This window comes from Somniosus microcephalus, unplaced genomic scaffold (assembly GCF_052327205.1).
Source record: "Somniosus microcephalus isolate GS21.2 unplaced genomic scaffold, FLI_Smic_1.0 unresolved_chr4, whole genome shotgun sequence".
NCBI classification, from domain to species: Eukaryota; Metazoa; Chordata; class Chondrichthyes; order Squaliformes; family Somniosidae; genus Somniosus; species Somniosus microcephalus.
Window position 1 is genome coordinate 50,048,733 of NW_028225182.1, and position 19,496 is coordinate 50,068,228.

The following is a 19,496-nucleotide window of genomic DNA, read 5'->3' on the forward strand; positions in this document are numbered from 1 at the left end:
TAGCGGCGTCGGGGGGGGCGCCTTGTCTGAATAAAACTCCGCAGGGTCCCGCCCGATAGACTGCAGCCTCCAGATGCCCCCTCCCTCCGGCCAGATTGACCACCTTGGCTGGCCGGAGGGTTCAGGCATCTGGAGGCCCGTGTGAACACTCCCTCGGACGCCAGTGGAGAGGTGAGGGAGGGAAGCCCGTGGAAAGATCGGGGAGCAGGTGGGTAGACAGTCGGCACGGTTCAGGAGAAGGATCTCGGGCAGGAATCAGGAGTGGGAGCTTTCTAGGAGGGAGGGGAGAAGGATCTGGGCAGGGATCGGGAAGGAGGAGAGAAGGATCTGAGCAGGGATCGGGAGGGAGGAGAGAAGGATCTGGGCAGGGATCGGGAGGGAGGAGAGAAGGATCTGAGCAGGGATCGGGAGGGAGGAGAGAAGGAACTGGGCAGGGATCGGGAGGGAGGAGAAGGATCTGGGCAAGGATTGGGAGTGGGAGAGAAGGATCTGGGCAGGGATTGGGAGGGAGGAGCAAAGGATCTGTGAAGGGATCGGGAGGGAGAGAGAAGGATCTGGGCAGGGATCGGGAGGAGGAGAAGGATCTGGGCAGGGATCGGCAGGAGGAGAAGGATCTGGGCAGCGATAGTGAGGGAGGAGAAGGATCTGGGCAGGGATAGTGAGGGAGGAGAAGGATCTGGGCAGGGATAGTGAGGGAGGAGAAGGATCTGGGCAGGGATAGTGAGGGAGGAGAAGGATCTGGGCAGGGATAGTGAGGGAGGAGAAGGATCTGGGCAGGGATCGGGAGGGGGAGAGAAGGATCTGGGCATGGATCGGGAGGGAGGAGAGAAGGATCTGGGCAGGGATCGGGAGGGAGGAGAGAAAGATCTGGGCAGGGATAGTGAGGGAGGAGAGAAGGATCTGGGCAGGGATCGGGAGGGGGAGAGAAGGATCTGGGCAGGGATAGTGAGGGAGGAGAGAAGGATCTGGGCAGGGATCGGGAGGGGGAGAGAAGGATCTGGGCAGGGATAGTGAGGGAGGAGAAGGACCTGGGCAGGGATCGGGAGGGAGGAGAGAAGGATCTGGGCAGGGATCGGGAGGGGGAGAGAAGGATCTGGGCATGGATCGGGAGGAGGAGAGAAGGATCTGGGCAGGGATCGGGAGGGGGAGAGAAGGACCTGGGCAGGGATCGGGAGGGAGGAGAGAAAGATCTGGGCAGGGATAGTGAGGGAGGAGAAGGATCTGGGCAGGGATCGGGAGGGGAGAGAAGGATCTGGGCAGGGACCGGGAGTGAGGAGAAGGATCTGGGCAGGGATCGGGAGGGGGAGAGTGTAGTGTATGTAACCGTCCACCTTTAAGAGAACTATTTTAGGTGTGGCACTACTTTATCCTGGCTGCTGTATACTGTAATACCGACGGTGACCACACCGGTATATAAGTGCTGTGGCAGAGTTTATTGGGCAGATTCGCCCTGACCTTCGAATAGTAAAGTCCTGTTTAAGTTACTCTTGTAGTCTGTGTATTACTTCGCTATACAACTCACAGACTTTACAGTGGCGACGAGTTCGATCTTACCCTGCGGCAACAATACTTCTGAAGAAGTAAACGAGCGTCGAGAAGAGGCACCCGCCCTCGTCGTTTTGCTGAGAGAAAACTCGAGTCTGCAGACCAAGAAAGGAGGAAGATTTCAAACACGAAGTCTTCCATCAGCAACAGGCACGGATTGTCCCTTCTGCCACGGTGGTGAGTGAGCCGATCAACACGAGAAGCAAGTCGGCCACGGTGACTGTGAGTAAAGGGAAAATAGAAACAAATAAACGGAGGATAAGGGCGGTGCACTCGACCACGGTCGAGGGGGAAAGGAGCCGGACAGAAGTCGGGCCCAGAGGCGCTGAGACTGGGGCAGCGTGGAGCAGAAGCCGCGGTACAAGCGGGCTGGGGAGCGTCGTGAGACGACTAGACCGCGACGGCGAAAAAGGCCGGACAAATACCGCGACCACGAGGCGCTGCGACCGGGATCGTAAGGCGCGGGAAGATATACAAATAAATAAGCCACGGAGAACTCAGCCACAGCCGGGGAGGAAAGCACCGGACTGCGAGAAGCTGGGAGGCGCGATTGGGGTGAAAAAGGCCAGACAGTGACTGAGGCCACGAAGCGCTGCGACCGGATCGTAAGGCGCGGGAAGAGATAAAATAAATAAATCGCGGAGAACTCAGCCGCAGCCGGGGAGGGAAGCACCGGACTGCGAGAGGGCTGGGAGGCGCGATTGAGAGCCGCGCGAGCGGGAGAGACAGAGCCCGAGCGAGAGCCGCGCGAATGGGAGAGACAGAGCCCGAGAGAGAGCGAGCGAGAGAGACAGAGCCCGAGCGAGAGCCGCGCGAACGGGAGAGACAGAGCCCGAGAGAGAGCGAGCGAGAACCGAGCGAGCGGGAGAGACAGAGCCCGAGCGAGGAAGGCTGAGCGAGATCCAGCCAGTGGCTGAAACTGTTCGCCGCCAACGGGTTGTACCCAGCACCGGCTGCCCGGCTGAGAGAAGGGAATGCGCTGAAGCCGAAGAGCAGGCTGCGAACCCCGAAAGCCAGCGGCCGTCGCCCGAGGGGAAAGCTTACCCCTCCCGCCAGGGGAAGAAAAGCGGGAACCGCCATTTTGAAAGGGGCGGGGAAAGAAGATAAGCGCGGGAAACCGCGGGAAGCCGCCAGGAGGCGGAGAAAAAGACAGAAGCGGGAACCGCCATTTTGAAAGGGGCGGGGAAAGAAGATAAGCGCGGGGAAACCGCCACCTTGAAGGGAAAGAAGATAAGCGCGGGGAAACCGCCATCTTGAAACAAAAAGAGAGTTAAAGAAATATTTCGTTGTTGTTTATCAGGGAGGTGAAGATGCCTAAGCGTGGTAACATCAACGATTTCGATTCCGAGGTAGAAGATTGGGCCACGTATGTAGAACGCATTGAGATATATTGTGAGGCCAATAAAATAGAGGATGATGATAAAGCTATAACCTTGCTAAACTCGATGGGGGCGAAGACATACGGGCTATTAAAGCATCTTCTAGCACCACTTAAACCGGCGGATCAAACCTTCGATAATATTGTTGCTGTTCTGAAGGATCACTTGAACCCCACACCGCTGATGTTGGCGGAACGATTCAAATTTTATGCGAGAACGCAACGGAAAGAGGAAAGCAACGCGGAGTACTTGGTCGAGCTGCGTAGGCTAGCGAAATACTGCCAGTTTGGAGGAACCTGACAGAGGCATTGCGAGACAAGTTCGTGTGCGGGTTGTCGAAGGAAGGAACGCAAAAGCGACTGCTCGAAGAGAACGACCTTACACTGGATAGGGCTGTCCTTATTGCAGCATCACACGAAGCCGCAGCGAAAGGAACTGCGGAAATGCAGCTGAAGGCAACGGTCCTCAGTGTGGATCAAATTACTTCGGGTGCAACGAAATGTTATCGTTGTGGGAAGACAACACACGACCAGAACCAATGCTGGTTTAAAAACCAGGACTGTAGGAAATGTGGCAAACTGGGTCACATAGCCAAAGTATGCCGGTCAGGGAAGAAGACCAACAACCAAAAAAAAACCATCACAGGAAAGGTACAACAAAGTACACAAGGTGGTTGAGAAGAGTTCAGATGAACAGAATTCGGACTCAGACCCAAGCGGCCAGGAACTGGGTAGTCTGAGAATTCATAATGTGAGTAAGGAAGCTGACCTACAAACTATCTGGGTCATGCTAAAAATAGCCGGAGTCCAAGTGAGAATGGAATTAGACACTGGGTCAGCCCTATCCATCATAAATCGAAGGGATTACAACCGGCTATTCTCACATATACCCTTGAGAGATACCAAGTTCGTATTGCAGACATACACGGGGCATAAAGTATACCCCATGGGAAAGATAAGAGTCAAGGTGAGAGACAGGGGCAAAGAACACCCCGGAATGGACTTATACGTACTACCTGAGGGAGGACCACCACTTCTAGGACGGGAGTGGATCAAGAAAATAGACATGGAATGGCACTACCTCAAAGCAATAACGAGTGAGGACTCGGGGCAGACAATCAGCTCAGACTCTGAAACGGATGACGATAAGACCAGCCCAAGCATGAAAGACAAGTCTAAAATGAACTTGCTGACTAAGGTTGGTAGAACGAATGTGGGCCTAAAGGCTTATGCTCCAGAAGAGAACAAAGTTTCAGAACAGAATTCCTCTGAACAACAACAACATAGCTTGACAGAGAATTCTGAGTCTGTTCAAGTTACAGACATATATATTACTGAGGAACATCGAGCTCGAACGCAAACTTATTTCAGATTACGACAGCAATTAGAACAATTGAATTGCCGTCTCGAGCAAGAGATGAAAGCAATGAAAAAGTTCTATGATACCGAATGGGAGAATCTGGAAAGACAACAGAAGCAGCTGGGGAAGAAAAGGGAGCAGGAGCACACAAACCGTCTGCACGAGGAGGCCAAACGAATCAAAGCTGATTCGGCTTCTGAAGGGGCGTGCTCCAATCCGGTGGAACAAGATGTGCCGCAACTGAAGGCGCTGGTTAGCAGGTTGCAGGCAGAAAAAGCTGAGTTGGTCGACATGACTTCCGAGCTCCTACTGAAGTTGGGTGCAGCATCACCGGACGATTCATTTGTGGAAATTCGAATGATGGGGGCTGCGGACGATGGCGAAGTAGAAGCAGCAAAGGAGCCCCAGGACAAGGTTCTAAACAGCCCTGCAGCTAATGGAAAAGGGATGAGGACAGAAGAGTTAACAGTCAGCCAACTCCTCCAGGGCAAGGTTATAAACAGCCCTGTAGTTAATGGAAAAGGGATGATGGCAGAAGAGTTAACAGTCAGCCAACTCATTCATATGCTGAGGGATAAAACTCTAAAATGGGAAAAACTTAAATACGAGCCTCAATCTTCAAGGGGAAGGGAGCTCTCAAAAGTCATTGGAAGAGCTGAGGTGGAAACCCAGACTGAGAAGTCTGCAGCAGAACAGCCCTTGGATGTCAAAAGTACGCTGACGCACAGCAATGTAGAACAACAGAATACTGAAACAGCTACTTCAGTAGAGGGATTGAATAGCCCGATCAATCAATCTCCGAATGAAGTTGAAGTATTGAAATCACAAATGAGGTCATTAGTAAAAGACTTGCAGGAAGCCCAGAAAAAGCGGGATGAATCTGAACGCATGATGAAGTCTCTTCAGGACAGATGTCGGGATTTGGAACAAAAGTCGGCTAACGTCCAGCTGGGTAAGGAGGAAATAGAAGACCCTCTCGCGGGCCTAGCTCAGGACGACACCGAATATTACCATGATCTGTTGAGTGACACTGAATATTACGAGGACCTGGTCTGCCCAGCTTGTGCCGAGAACTCCCAAAGTGCCGAAATCAGGATGAATCACTTAAAGTCTAAGGAACATAGGGAGATGGTGGCGTTACAGCTGGCAGCTGACAATGGAGCCCCGAGAGTCTCCAAGAAGCAAAAAAGGAAAAGACGAAGCAGAAGATGATAACCATCTGAACCATTATTACCTCTACCCGATCACACACGTGGTCCCCCGAACGGAGCCAAATCAGTGGGAAAGTAGGAAAATTTCCCAAGGCAATCCAACTGTTTTTTGTTTGTTTTAAAAAGTCAGCAATGCTAGTTCAGAAGTGATGGAAGTAAACTGTTAAGTCTAGGGAAGGACTATGGGATGAGTCCCTCTAGCAAGGTGACCCGACTACACCACGGAGGCGTGGTCCGGACCGAGTCAAGAAGATCAGAGACTGAATCTGTGAACTGTTTCCCGCAGAGACTGAATCTGTGAACTGTTTCCGCAGAGACTACCTCTGTGAACTGTTGTAACATGAAGTTGGATATGTTATGATGTTATGTTAATGGGGAATAAGTATGTTGTAAGCTAAAAAGGGAGGATTGTAGTGTATGTAACTGTTCTACCTTTAAGAGAACTATTGTATGTAACCGTCCACCTTTAAGAGAACTATTTTAGGTGTGGCACTACTTTATCCTGGCTGCTGTATACTGTAATACCGACGGTGACCACAACGGTCTATAAGTGCTGTGGCAGAATTTATTGGGCAGATTCGCCCTGACCTTCGAATAGTAAAGTCCTGTTTAAGTTACTCTTGTAGCCTGTGTATTACTTCACTATACAACTCACAGACTTTACAGAGAGAAGGATCTGGGCAGAGATCGTGAGGGAAGAGAGAAGGATCTGGGAAGAGATCGGGAGGGGGAGAGAAGGATTTGGGAAGGGATCGGGAGTGGGAGAGAAGGATCTGGACAGGGATCGGCAGGGGAGGGGGTTAGCCCGGGGCAAGGGAGGCCCAAGGCCTGGAAAAGCATCCCTGGCCCACAAGGTAACTTAAAATAAATCCTTTAAGCTCAGCCTCTAGCCCAGGATCTGGCTCCTGACCAATGGTCCTGTGGAGCCACACACCCAAATATCAAATTACAGGGAGCATTGCCTGATGGAGCCGACACCTCGCACCCTCCCCCACCCCCCCACACAGATCAGGGGGACACGGCAGGCAGGCAGCGAGGGGGGGGGGGCAAGATGATCTTAGGGCAGCAATAGAGGCTTCAGTGTCCCCCCCCCGAGCTAATCATCCGGGGCTCCCACGCTGCCCAACACGGCATCCGCGGGACGTCAGGTGAAGGCAGGACTGGTCATGCCTCCAACGCCCTCCCCCACACAGTCCAACATTCATCGCCAGACTCGCATTGACCAAGGCACTCGGGAAGCTTTGGCTTGGGGCGATGGGGAGAGAGCAGGGCTGGGGGGGGTGGGGAGGGGAGGGGGTGTTGTGGTGGGGAGTGGGACTAATTGGATAGGCTCTATCACAGGCACGATGGGCCGAATGGCCTCTCTCTGTGCAGCAAGAGTCGCTAATTCTGATAATTCATCTTGTTCTTCCAACAGACAGGTTAGATCTGAACGAGTCCATTTATCTGATTGTCGGTCTTTCGGCAGGTTCGCTCTTGATCGGTTTTGTGACACTTTATTTTGAGTAAGTTCAAGAAAGATTATCAAAGAATTACCTAGAATATACAGCCCAGAAACAGGCCATTCGGCCCCACTGCTCCGTGCCAGTGTTTATGTTCCACACGAGCCTCCTCCCGCCCTTCTTCATCTCACCCCATCAACGTATCCTTCTATCCCTTTCTCCCTCGAGTGTTTATCCAGCTTCCCTTCAATGCAATTATGATGAACTACCTCTGAATCGTCCTTCTCTCCCTCCCTCCCTAATATATAACATGTTGTTTAGATTCACCCCAAGAAAAATGGGGGGTGGGGGGAACGAGAAGGCCAAACGCACTGTGGCTACAAGAGCAGGTCAGAGGCTGGGTATTCCACGGCGAGTGTCTCACCTCCTGATTCCCCAAAGCCTTTCCACCATCTACAAGGCACAAGTCAGGAGTGTGATGGAATACTCTCCACTTGTCTGGATGAGTGCAGCTCCAACAACACTCAAGAAGCTCGACACCATCCAGGACAAAGCAGCCCCGCTTGATCGGCACCCCATCCACCACCTTAAACATTCACTTCCTCCACCACCAGCGCACCGTGGCTGCAGTGTGCACCATCTACAAGATGCACTGCAGCAACTCGCCAAGGCTTCTTCGGCAGCACCTCCCAAACCCGCGACCTCTTCCACCTAGAAGGACAAGGGGAGCAGGCGCATGGGAACACCACCACCTCCAAGTTCCCCTCCAAGTCACACACCTTCCTGACTTGGAAATATATCGCCGTTCCTTCATCGTCGCTGGGTCAAAATCCTGGAACTCCCTCCCTAACAGCACTGTGGGAGCACCTTCACCACACGGACTGCAGCGGTTCAAGAAGGCGGCTCACTACCACCTTCTCGAGGGCAATTAGGGAATGGGCAATAATGCCAGCCTTGCCAGCGACGCCCACACCCTGTGAATGAATTAAAAAAACATATTAAACTGATGACAGTGAATTAAAAACACCCATACAAACCGGGAAGGCTCCGGGTTCAAGCCCGACCTGTGCTGAGTTAACTGATGTTAAACAGACCATTAGTCGAGGTGCTGCAATTTCAAAATAAACTCTCGGGATGCTGGTAAAGGCCGGCATTTATTGCCCATCCCCTGGTTGCCCTGAGAAGGTGGTGGGCCTTCTTCCTGAACCACTGGATTGTAGTTTGATACAACTGAGTGTTTTGCGAGGCCCACCTGGGAGCGCAGTTATAAGTCATCCAGGTGGAGCATGGGACTGGAGTCGCATATCGACCGGAGCTGTCAGAGTTATGTGGGAACGAGTTTAGCCAGTCCCAGTCCTGTAGTTACTGGTAATGGGCACAAAGGTGGCAATCCATTTCAGTACAGGTGATGTGGGACACGGAACACTGTCAGACTGGAGGAATGGAGGTACTCGCCTGAGGTTGGGCTGAGGCATATTGACGGGACAGTGTAGAGGGAGCTTTACTCTGTATCTAACCCGTGCTGTGCCTGCCCTGGGTGTGTTTGATGGGACAGTGTAGAGCGAGCTTTACTCTGTATCTAACCCGTGCTGCACCTGCCCTGGGAGTGTGTGATGAGACAGTATAGAGGGAGCTTTACTCTGTATCTAACCCGGGCTGTACCTGCCCTGGGTGTGTTTGATGGGACAGTGTAGAGGGAGCTTTACGCTGTATCTAACCCCGTGCTGTACCTGCCCTGGGAGTGTTTGATGGGACAGTGTAGAGGGAGCTTTACTCTGTATCTAACCCGTGCTGTACCTGCCCTGGGAGTGTTTGATGGGACAGTGTAGAGGGAGCTTTACTCTGTATCTAACCCGTGCTGTACCTGCCCCGGGAGTGTTTGATGGGACAGTGTAGAGAGAGCTTTACTCTGTATCTAACCCATGCTGTACCTGCCCTGGGAGTGTTTGATGGGACAGTGTAGAGGAGTTTTACTCTGTATCTAACCCGTGCTGTACCTGCCCTGGGAGTGTATGATGGGACAGTGTAGAGGGAGATTTACTCTGTATCTAACCCGTGCTGTACCTGCCCTGGGAGTGTTTGATAGGATAGTGCAGAGGGAGATTTACTCTGTATCTAACCCGTGCTGCACCTGCCCTGGGAGTGTGTGATGGGACAGTGTAGAGGGAGCTTTACTCTGTATCTAACCCGTGCTTTACCTGCCCTGGGAGTGTTTGATGGGGCAGTGTAGAGGGAGCTTTACTCTGTATCTAACCCGTGCTGTACCTGCCCTGGGAGTGTTTGATGGGACAGTGTAGAGGGAGCTTTACTCTGTATCTAACCCGTGCAGTACCTGCCCTGGGAGTGTTTGATGGGACAGTGTAGAGGGAGCTTTACTCTGTATCTAACCTGTGCTGTACCTGCCCTGGGAGTGTTTGATCGGACAGTGTAGAGGGAGCATTACTCTGTATCTAACTTGTGCTGTACCTGCCCTGGGAGTGTTTGATGGGACAGTATAGAGGGTGCTTTACTCTGTATCTAACCCGTGCTGTACCTGCCCTGGGAGTGTTTGATGGGACAGTGTAGAGGGAGCTTTACTCTGTATCTAACCCGTGCTGTACCTGCCCTGGGAGTGTTTGATGGGACAGTGTAGATGGAGCTTTACTCTGTATCTAACCCATGCTCCACCTGCCCTGGGAGTGTGTAATGGGACAGTGTAGAGGGAGCTTTACTCTGTATCTAACCCATGCTGTACCTGCCGTGGGAGTGTTTGATGGGACAGTGTAGAGGGAGCTTTACTCTGTATCTAACCCGTGCTGTACCTGCCCTGGGAGTGTGTGATGGGACAGTGTAGAGGGAGCTTTACTCTGTATCTAACCCGTGCTGTACCTGCCCTGGGAGTGTGTGATGGGACAGTGCAGAGGGAGCTTTACTCTGTATCTAACCCGCGCTGTACCTGCCCTGGGAGTGTTTGATGGGACAGTGTAGAGGGAGCTTTACTCTGTATCTAACCCGCGCTGTACCTGCCCTGGGAGTGTTTGATGGGGCAGTGTAGAGGGAGCTTTACTCTGTATCTAACCCGTGCTGTACCTGCCCTGGGAGTGTTTGATGGGACAGTGTAGAGGGAGCTTTACTCTGTATCTAACCCTGTGCTGTACCTGCCCTGGGAGTGTTTGATGGGACAGTGTAGAGGGAGCTTTACTCTGTATCTAACCCGTGCTGTACCTGCCCTGGGAGTGTTTGATGGGACAGTGTAGAGGGAGCTTTACTCTGTATCTAACCCATGCTCCACCTGCCCTGGGAGTGTTTGATGGGACAGTGTAGAGGGAGCTTTACTCTGTATCTAACCCGTGCTGTACCTGCCCTGGGAGTGTTTGATGGGACAGTGCAGAGGGAGCTTTACTCTGTATCTAACCCATGCTCCACCTGCCCTGGGAGTGTGTGATGGGGACAGTGTAGAGGGAGCTTTACTCTGTATCTAACCCGTGCTGTACCTGCCCTGGGAGTGTTCGATGGGACAGTGTAGAGGGAGCTTTACCCTGTATCTAACCCATGCTCCACCTGCCCTGGGAGTGTTTGATGGGACAGTGTAGAGGGAGCTTTACTCTGTATCTAACCCGTGCTGTACCTGCCCTGGGAGTGTTTGGTGGGGCAGTGTAGAGGGAGCTTTACTCTGTATCTAACCCGTGCTGCACCTGCCCCGGGAGTGTTTGATGGGACAGTGTAGAGGGAGCTTTACTCTGTATCTAACCCGTGCTGTACCTGCCCTGGGAGTGTTTGATGCGACAGTGTAGAGAGAGCTTTACTCTGTATCTAACACATGCTGTACCTGCCCTGGGAGTGTTTGATGGGACAGTGTAGAGAGAGCTTTACTCTGTATCTAACCCGTGCTGTACCTGCCCTGGGAGTGTTTGATGGGACAGTGTAGAGGGAGATTTACTCTGTATCTAACCCGTGCTGTACCTGCCCTGGGAGTGTTTGATGGGACAGTGTAGAGGGAGATTTACTCTGTATCTAACCCATGCTGTACCTGCCCCGGGAGTGTTTGATGGGACAGTGTAGAGGGAGCTTTACTCTGTATCTAACCCGTGCTGTACCTGCCCTGGGAGTGTTTGATGCGACAGTGTAGAGAGAGCTTTACTCTGTATCTAACACCTGCTGCACCTGCCCTGGGAGTGTTTGATGGGACAGTGTAGAGAGAGCTTTACTCTGTATCTAACCCGTGCTGTACCTGCCCTGGGAGTGTTTGATGGGACAGTGTAGAGGGAGAATTACTCTGTATCTAACCCGTGCTGTACCTGCCCTGGGAGTGTTTGATGGGACAGTGTAGAGGGAGATTTACTCTGTATCTAACCCATGCTGTACCTGCCCTGGGAGTGTGTGATGGGACAGTGTAGAGGGAGCTTTACTCTGTATTTAACCCATGCTCCACCTGCCCTGGGAGTGTTTGATGGGACAGTGTGGAGGGAGCTTTACTCTGTATGTAACCTGTGCTGTACCTGCCCTGGGAGTGTGTGATGGGACAGTGTAGAGGGAGCTTTACTCTGTATCTAACCCGTGCTGTACCTGCCCTGGGAATGTTTGATGGGACCGTGTAGAGGGAGCTTTACTCTGTATCTAATCCGTGCTGTACCTGCCCTGGGAGTGTTTGATGGGACCGTGTAGAGGGAGCTTTACTCTGTATCTATCCCGTGCTGTACCTGCCCTGGGAGTGTGTGATGGGACAGTGTAGAGGGAGCTTTACTCTGTATCGAACCCGTGCTCCACCTGCCCTGGGAGTGTGTGATGGGACAGTATAGAGGGAGCTTTACTCTGTATCGATCCCGTGCTCCACCTGCCCTGGGAGTGTTTGATGGGACAGTGTAGAGGGAGCTTTACTCTGTATCTAACCCGTGCTCCACCTGCCCTGGGAGTGTTTGATGGGACAGTGTAGAGGGAGCTTTACTCTGTATCTAACCCGTGCTGTACCTGCCCTGGGAGTGTTTGATGGGACAGTGTAGAGGGAGCTTTACTCTGTATCTAACCCGTGCTGTACCTGCCCCGGGAGTGTTTGATGGGACAGTGTAGAGAGAGCTTTACTCTGTATCTAACCCATGCTGTACCTGCCCTGGGAGTGTTTGATGGGACAGTGTAGAGGAGTTTTACTCTGTATCTAACCCGTGCTGTACCTGCCCTGGGAGTGTTTGATGGGACAGTGCAGAGGGAGATTTACTCTGTATCTAACCCGTGCTGTACCTGCCCTGGGAGTGTTTGATAGGATAATGCAGAGGGAGATTTACTCTGTACCTAACCCGTGCTGTACCTGCCCTGGGAGTGTGTGATGGGACAGTGTAGAGGGAGCTTTACTCTGTATCTAACCCGTGCTTTACCTGCCCTGGGAGTGTTTGATGGTGCAGTGTAGAGGGAGCTTTACTCTGCATCTAACCCGTGCTGTACCTGCCCTGGGAGTGTTTGATGGGACAGCACAGAGGGAGCTTTACTCTGTATCTAACCTGTGCTGTACCTGCCCTGGGAGTGTTTGATCGGACAGTGTAGAGGGAGCATTACTCTGTATCTAACTTGTGCTGTACCTGCCCTGGGAGTGTTTGATGGGACAGTATAGAGGGTGCTTTACTCTGTATCTAACCCGTGCTGTACCTGCCCTGGGAGTGTTTGATGGGACAGTGTAGAGGGAGCTTTACTCTGTATCTAACCCGTGCTGTACCTGCCCTGGGAGTGTTTGATGGGACAGTGTAGATGGAGCTTTACTCTGTATCTAACCCATGCTCCACCTGCCCTGGGAGTGTGTGATGGGACAGTGTAGAGGGAGCTTTACTCTGTATCTAACCCATGCTGTACCTGCCGTGAGAGTGTTTGATGGGACAGTGTAGAGGGAGATTTACTCTGTATCTAACCCATGCTGTACCTGCCCTGGGAGTGTGTGATGGGACAGTGTAGAGGGAGCTTTACTCTGTATTTAACCCATGCTCCACCTGCCCTGGGAGTGTTTGATGGGACAGTGTGGAGGGAGCTTTACTCTGTATGTAACCTGTGCTGTACCTGCCCTGGGAGTGTTTGATGGGACAGTGTAGAGGGAGCTTTACTCTGTATCTAACCCGTGCTGTAACTGCCCTGGGAGTGTGTGATGGGACAGTGTAGAGGGAGCTTTACTCTGTATGTAACCTGTGCTGTACCTGCCCTGGGAGTGTGTGATGGGACAGTGTAGAGGGAGCTTTACTCTGTATCTAACCCGTGCTGTACCTGCCCTGGGAATGTTTGATGGGACCGTGTAGAGGGAGCTTTACTCTGTATCTAATCCGTGCTGTACCTGCCCTGGGAGTGTTTGATGGGACCGTGTAGAGGGAGCTTTACTCTGTATCTATCCCGTGCTGTACCTGCCCTGGGAGTGTGTGATGGGACAGTGTAGAGGGAGCTTTACTCTGTATCTAACCCGTGCTCCACCTGCCCTGGGAGTGTGTGATGGGACAGTGTAGAGGGAGCTTTACTCTGTATCGATCCCGTGCTCCACCTGCCCTGGGAGTGTTTGATGGGACAGTGTAGAGGGAGCTTTACTCTGTATCTAACCCGTGCTCCACCTGCCCTGGGAGTGTTTGATGGGACAGTGTAGAGGGAGCTTTACTCTGTATCTAACCCGTGCTGTACCTGCCCTGCGAGTGTTTGATGGGACAGTGTAGAGGGAGCTTTACTCTGTATCTAACCCGTGCTGTACCTGCCCCGGGAGTGTTTGATGGGACAGTGTAGAGAGAGCTTTACTCTGTATCTAACCCATGCTGTACCTGCCCTGGGAGTGTTTGATGGGACAGTGTAGAGGAGTTTTACTCTGTATCTAACCCGTGCTGTACCTGCCCTGGGAGTGTTTGATGGGACAGTGCAGAGGGAGATTTACTCTGTATCTAACCCGTGCTGTACCTGCCCTGGGAGTGTTTGAAAGGATAATGCAGAGGGAGATTTACTCTGTACCTAACCCGTGCTGTACCTGCCCTGGGAGTGTGTGATGGGACAGTGTAGAGGGAGCTTTACTCTGTATCTAACCCGTGCTTTACCTGCCCTGGGAGTGTTTGATGGGGCAGTGTAGAGGGAGCTTTACTCTGCATCTAACCCGTGCTGTACCTGCCCTGGGAGTGTTTGATGGGACAGCACAGAGGGAGCTTTACTCTGTATCTAACCTGTGCTGTACCTGCCCTGGGAGTGTTTGATCGGACAGTGTAGAGGGAGCATTACTCTGTATCTAACTTGTGCTGTACCTGCCCTGGGAGTGTTTGATGGGACAGTATAGAGGGTGCTTTACTCTGTATCTAACCCGTGCTGTACCTGCCCTGGGAGTGTTTGATGGGACAGTGTAGAGGGAGCTTTACACTGTATCTAACCCGTGCTGTACCTGCCCTGGGAGTGTTTGATGGGACAGTGTAGATGGAGCTTTACTCTGTATCTAACCCATGCTCCACCTGCCCTGGGAGTGTGTGATGGGACAGTGTAGAGGGAGCTTTACTCTGTATCTAACCCATGCTGTACCTGCCGTGGGAGTGTTTGATGGGACAGTGTAGAGGGAGATTTACTCTGTATCTAACCCATGCTGTACCTGCCCTGGGAGTGTGTGATGGGACAGTGTAGAGGGAGCTTTACTCTGTATTTAACCCATGCTCCACCTGCCCTGGGAGTGTTTGATGGGACAGTGTGGAGGGAGCTTTACTCTGTATGTAACCTGTGCTGTACCTGCCCTGGGAGTGTTTGATGGGACAGTGTAGAGGGAGCTTTACTCTGTATCTAACCCGTGCTGTACCTGCCCTGGGAGTGTGTGATGGGACAGTGTAGAGGGAGCTTTACTCTGTATGTAACCTGTGCTGTACCTGCCCTGGGAGTGTGTGATGGGACAGTGTAGAGGGAGCTTTACTCTGTATCTAACCCGTGCTGTACCTGCCCTGGGAATGTTTGATGGGACCGTGTAGAGGGAGCTTTACTCTGTATCTAATCCGTGCTGTACCTGCCCTGGGAGTGTTTGATGGGACCGTGTAGAGGGAGCTTTACTCTGTATCTATCCCGTGCTGTACCTGCCCTGGGAGTGTGTGATGGGACAGTGTAGAGGGAGCTTTACTCTGTATCTAACCCGTGCTCCACCTGCCCTGGGAGTGTGTGATGGGACAGTGTAGAGGGAGCTTTACTCTGTATCGATCCCGTGCTCCACCTGCCCTGGGAGTGTTTGATGGGACAGTGTAGAGGGAGCTTTACTCTGTATCTAACCCGTGCTCCACCTGCCCTGGGAGTGTTTGATGGGACAGTGTAGAGGGAGCTTTACTCTGTATCTAACCCGTGCTGTACCTGCCCTGGGAGTGTTTGATGGGACAGTGTAGAGGGAGCTTTACTCTGTATCTAACCCGTGCTGTACCTGCCCCGGGAGTGTTTGATGGGACAGTGTAGAGAGAGCTTTACTCTGTATCTAACCCATGCTGTACCTGCCCTGGGAGTGTTTGATGGGACAGTGTAGAGGAGTTTTACTCTGTATCTAACCCGTGCTGTACCTGCCCTGGGAGTGTTTGATGGGACAGTGCAGAGGGAGATTTACTCTGTATCTAACCCGTGCTGTACCTGCCCTGGGAGTGTTTGATAGGATAATGCAGAGGGAGATTTACTCTGTACCTAACCCGTGCTGTACCTGCCCTGGGAGTGTGTGATGGGACAGTGTAGAGGGAGCTTTACTCTGTATCTAACCCGTGCTTTACCTGCCCTGGGAGTGTTTGATGGGGCAGTGTAGAGGGAGCTTTACTCTGCATCTAACCCGTGCTGTACCTGCCCTGGGAGTGTTTGATGGGACAGCACAGAGGGAGCTTTACTCTGTATCTAACCTGTGCTGTACCTGCCCTGGGAGTGTTTGATCGGACAGTGTAGAGGGAGCATTACTCTGTATCTAACTTGTGCTGTACCTGCCCTGGGAGTGTTTGATGGGACAGTATAGAGGGTGCTTTACTCTGTATCTAACCCGTGCTGTACCTGCCCTGGGAGTGTTTGATGGGACAGTGTAGAGGGAGCTTTACTCTGTATCTAACCCGTGCTGTACCTGCCCTGGGAGTGTTTGATGGGACAGTGTAGATGGAGCTTTACTCTGTATCTAACCCATGCTCCACCTGCCCTGGGAGTGTGTGATGGGACAGTGTAGAGGGAGCTTTACTCTGTATCTAACCCATGCTGTACCTGCCGTGAGAGTGTTTGATGGGACAGTGTAGAGGGAGATTTACTCTGTATCTAACCCATGCTGTACCTGCCCTGGGAGTGTGTGATGGGACAGTGTAGAGGGAGCTTTACTCTGTATTTAACCCATGCTCCACCAGCCCTGGGAGTGTTTGATGGGACAGTGTGGAGGGAGCTTTACTCTGTATGTAACCTGTGCTGTACCTGCCCTGGGAGTGTTTGATGGGACAGTGTAGAGGGAGCTTTACTCTGTATCTAACCCGTGCTGTACCTGCCCTGGGAGTGTGTGATGGGACAGTGTAGAGGGAGCTTTACTCTGTATGTAACCTGTGCTGTACCTGCCCTGGGAGTGTGTGATGGGACAGTGTAGAGGGAGCTTTACTCTGTATCTAACCCGTGCTGTACCTGCCCTGGGAATGTTTGATGGGACCGTGTAGAGGGAGCTTTACTCTGTATCTAATCCGTGCTGTACCTGCCCTGGGAGTGTTTGATGGGACCGTGTAGAGGGAGCTTTATTCTGTATCTATCCCGTGCTGTACCTGCCCTGGGAGTGTGTGATGGGACAGTGTAGAGGGAGCTTTACTCTGTATCTAACCCGTGCTCCACCTGCCCTGGGAGTGTGTGATGGGACAGTGTAGAGGGAGCTTTACTCTGTATCGATCCCGTGCTCCACCTGCCCTGGGAGTGTTTGATGGGACAGTGTAGAGGGAGCTTTACTCTGTATCTAACCCGTGCTCCACCTGCCCTGGGAGTGTTTGATGGGACAGTGTAGAGGGAGCTTTACTCTGTATCTAACCCGTGCTGTACCTGCCCTGGGAGTGTTTGATGGGACAGTGTAGAGGGAGCTTTACTCTGTATCTAACCCGTGCTGTACCTGCCCCGGGAGTGTTTGATGGGACAGTGTAGAGAGAGCTTTACTCTGTATCTAACCCATGCTGTACCTGCCCTGGGAGTGTTTGATGGGACAGTGTAGAGGAGTTTTACTCTGTATCTAACCCGTGCTGTACCTGCCCTGGGAGTGTTTGATGGGACAGTGCAGAGGGAGATTTACTCTGTATCTAACCCGTGCTGTACCTGCCCTGGGAGTGTTTGAAAGGATAATGCAGAGGGAGATTTACTCTGTACCTAACCCGTGCTGTACCTGCCCTGGGAGTGTGTGATGGGACAGTGTAGAGGGAGCTTTACTCTGTATCTAACCCGTGCTTTACCTGCCCTGGGAGTGTTTGATGGGACAGCACAGAGGGAGCTTTACTCTGTATCTAACCTGTGCTGTACCTGCCCTGGGAGTGTTTGATCGGACAGTGTAGAGGGAGCATTACTCTGTATCTAACTTGTGCTGTACCTGCCCTGGGAGTGTTTGATGGGACAGTATAGAGGGTGCTTTACTCTGTATCTAACCCGTGCTGTACCTGCCCTGGGAGTGTTTGATGGGACAGTGTAGAGGGAGCTTTACTCTGTATCTAACCCGTGCTGTACCTGCCCTGGGAGTGTTTGATGGGACAGTGTAGATGGAGCTTTACTCTGTAGCTAACCCATGCTCCACCTGCCCTGGGAGTGTGTGATGGGACAGTGTAGAGGGAGCTTTGCTCTGTATCTAACCCATGCTGTACCTGCCGTGGGAGTGTTTGATGGGACAGTGTAGAGGGAGATTTACTCTGTATCTAACCCATGCTGTACCTGCCCTGGGAGTGTGTGATGGGACAGTGTAGAGGGAGCTTTACTCTGTATTTAACCCATGCTCCACCTGCCCTGGGAGTGTTTGATGGGACAGTGTGGAGGGAGCTTTACTCTGTATGTAACCTGTGCTGTACCTGCCCTGGGAGTGTTTGATGGGACAGTGTAGAGGTAGCTTTACTCTGTATCTAACCCGTGCTGTACCTGCCCTGGGAGTGTGTGATGGGACAGTGTAGAGGTAGCTTTACTCTGTATCTAACCCGTGCTCCACCTGCCCTGGGAGTGTTTGATGGGACAGTGTAGAGGGAGCTTTACTCTGTATCTAACCCGTGCTCCACCTGCCCTGGGAGTGTTTAATGGGACAGTGTAGAGGGAGCTTTACTCTGTATCTAACCCGTGCTGTACCTGCCCTGGGAGTGTTTGATGGGACAGTGTAGAGGGAGCTTTACTCTGTATCTAACCCGTGCTGTACCTGCCCCGGGAGTGTTTGATGGGACAGTGTAGAGAGAGCTTTACTCTGTATCTAACCCATGCTGTACCTGCCCTGGGAGTGTTTGATGGGACAGTGTAGAGGAGTTTTACTCTGTATCTAACCCGTGCTGTACCTGCCCTGGGAGTGTTTGATGGGACAGTGCAGAGGGAGATTTACTCTGTATCTAACCCGTGCTGTACCTGCCCTGGGAGTGTTTGATAGGATAATGCAGAGGGAGATTTACTCTGTACCTAACCCGTGCTGTACCTGCCCTGGGAGTGTGTGATGGGACAGTGTAGAGGGAGCTTTACTCTGTATCTAACCCGTGCTTTACCTGCCCTGGGAGTGTTTGATGGGGCAGTGTAGAGGGAGCTTTACTCTGTATCTAACCCGTGCTGTACCTGCCCTGGGAGTGTTTGATGGGACAGCATAGAGGGAGCTTTACTCTGTATCTAACCTGTGCTGTACCTGCCCTGGGAGTGTTTGATCGGACAGTGTAGAGGGAGCATTACTCTGTATCTAACTTGTGCTGTACCTGCCCTGGGAGTGTTTGATGGGACAGTATAGAGGGTGCTTTACTCTGTATCTAACCCGTGCTGTACCTGCCCTGGGAGTGTTTGATGGGACAGTGTAGAGGGAGCTTTACTCTGTATCTAACCCATGCTGTACCTGCCCTGGGAGTGTTTGATGGGACAGTGTAGATGGAGCTTTACTCTGTATCTAACCCATGCTCCACCTGCCCTGGGAGTGTGTGATGGGACAGTGTAGAGGGAGCTTTACTCTGTATCTAACCCATGCTGTACCTGCCGTGGGAGTGTTTGATGGGACAGTGTTGAGGGAGCTTTACTCTGTATCTAACCCATGCTGTACCTGCCCTGGGAGTGTGTGATGGGACAGTGTAGAGGGAGCTTTACTCTGTATCTAACCCGTGCTGTACCTGCCCTGGGAGTGTGTGATGGGACAGTGTAGAGGGAGCTTTACTCTGTATCTAACCCGCGCTGTACCTGCCCTGGGAGTGTTTGATGGGACAGTGCAGAGGGAGCTTTACTCTGTATCTAACCCGCGCTGTACCTGCCCTGGGAGTGTTTGATGGGACAGTGTAGAGGGAGCTTTACTCTGTATCTAACCCGTGCTGTACCTGCCCTGGGAGTGTTTGATGGGACAGTGTAGAGGGAGCTTTACTCTGTATCTAACCCTGTGCTGTACCTGCCCTGGGAGTGTTTGATGGGACAGTGTAGAGGGAGCTTTACTC

General features: G+C 52.3%; 1 protein-coding gene and 1 long non-coding RNA gene across 5 annotated transcripts in view; one reads left to right on the plus strand and one right to left on the minus strand.

Moving 5' to 3' along the window:
- The window catches only part of LOC147091066 (sperm-egg fusion protein TMEM95-like), a 49,371-nt gene that overhangs the window by 11,596 nt on the left and 18,279 nt on the right, over positions 1-19,496 (plus strand). Inside the window, exon 6 of one of the 4 annotated variants that reach the window (XM_085977530.1) lies at positions 6,912-6,999. The exons of the other annotated variants lie outside the window; for them this stretch is intronic. Coding sequence (XP_085833656.1) covers positions 6,912-6,999 — 88 coding nt within the window. The remainder of the gene's footprint in view (positions 1-6,911; positions 7,000-19,496) is intronic. 4 annotated transcript variants of the gene reach the window in all.
- LOC147091067 (uncharacterized) overlaps positions 1-19,496 on the minus strand; it is a 50,700-nt gene that overhangs the window by 1,846 nt on the left and 29,358 nt on the right. Inside the window, exon 2 of the long non-coding RNA XR_015075368.1 lies at positions 7,716-7,910. This is a non-coding gene — a long non-coding RNA (uncharacterized LOC147091067). The remainder of the gene's footprint in view (positions 1-7,715; positions 7,911-19,496) is intronic.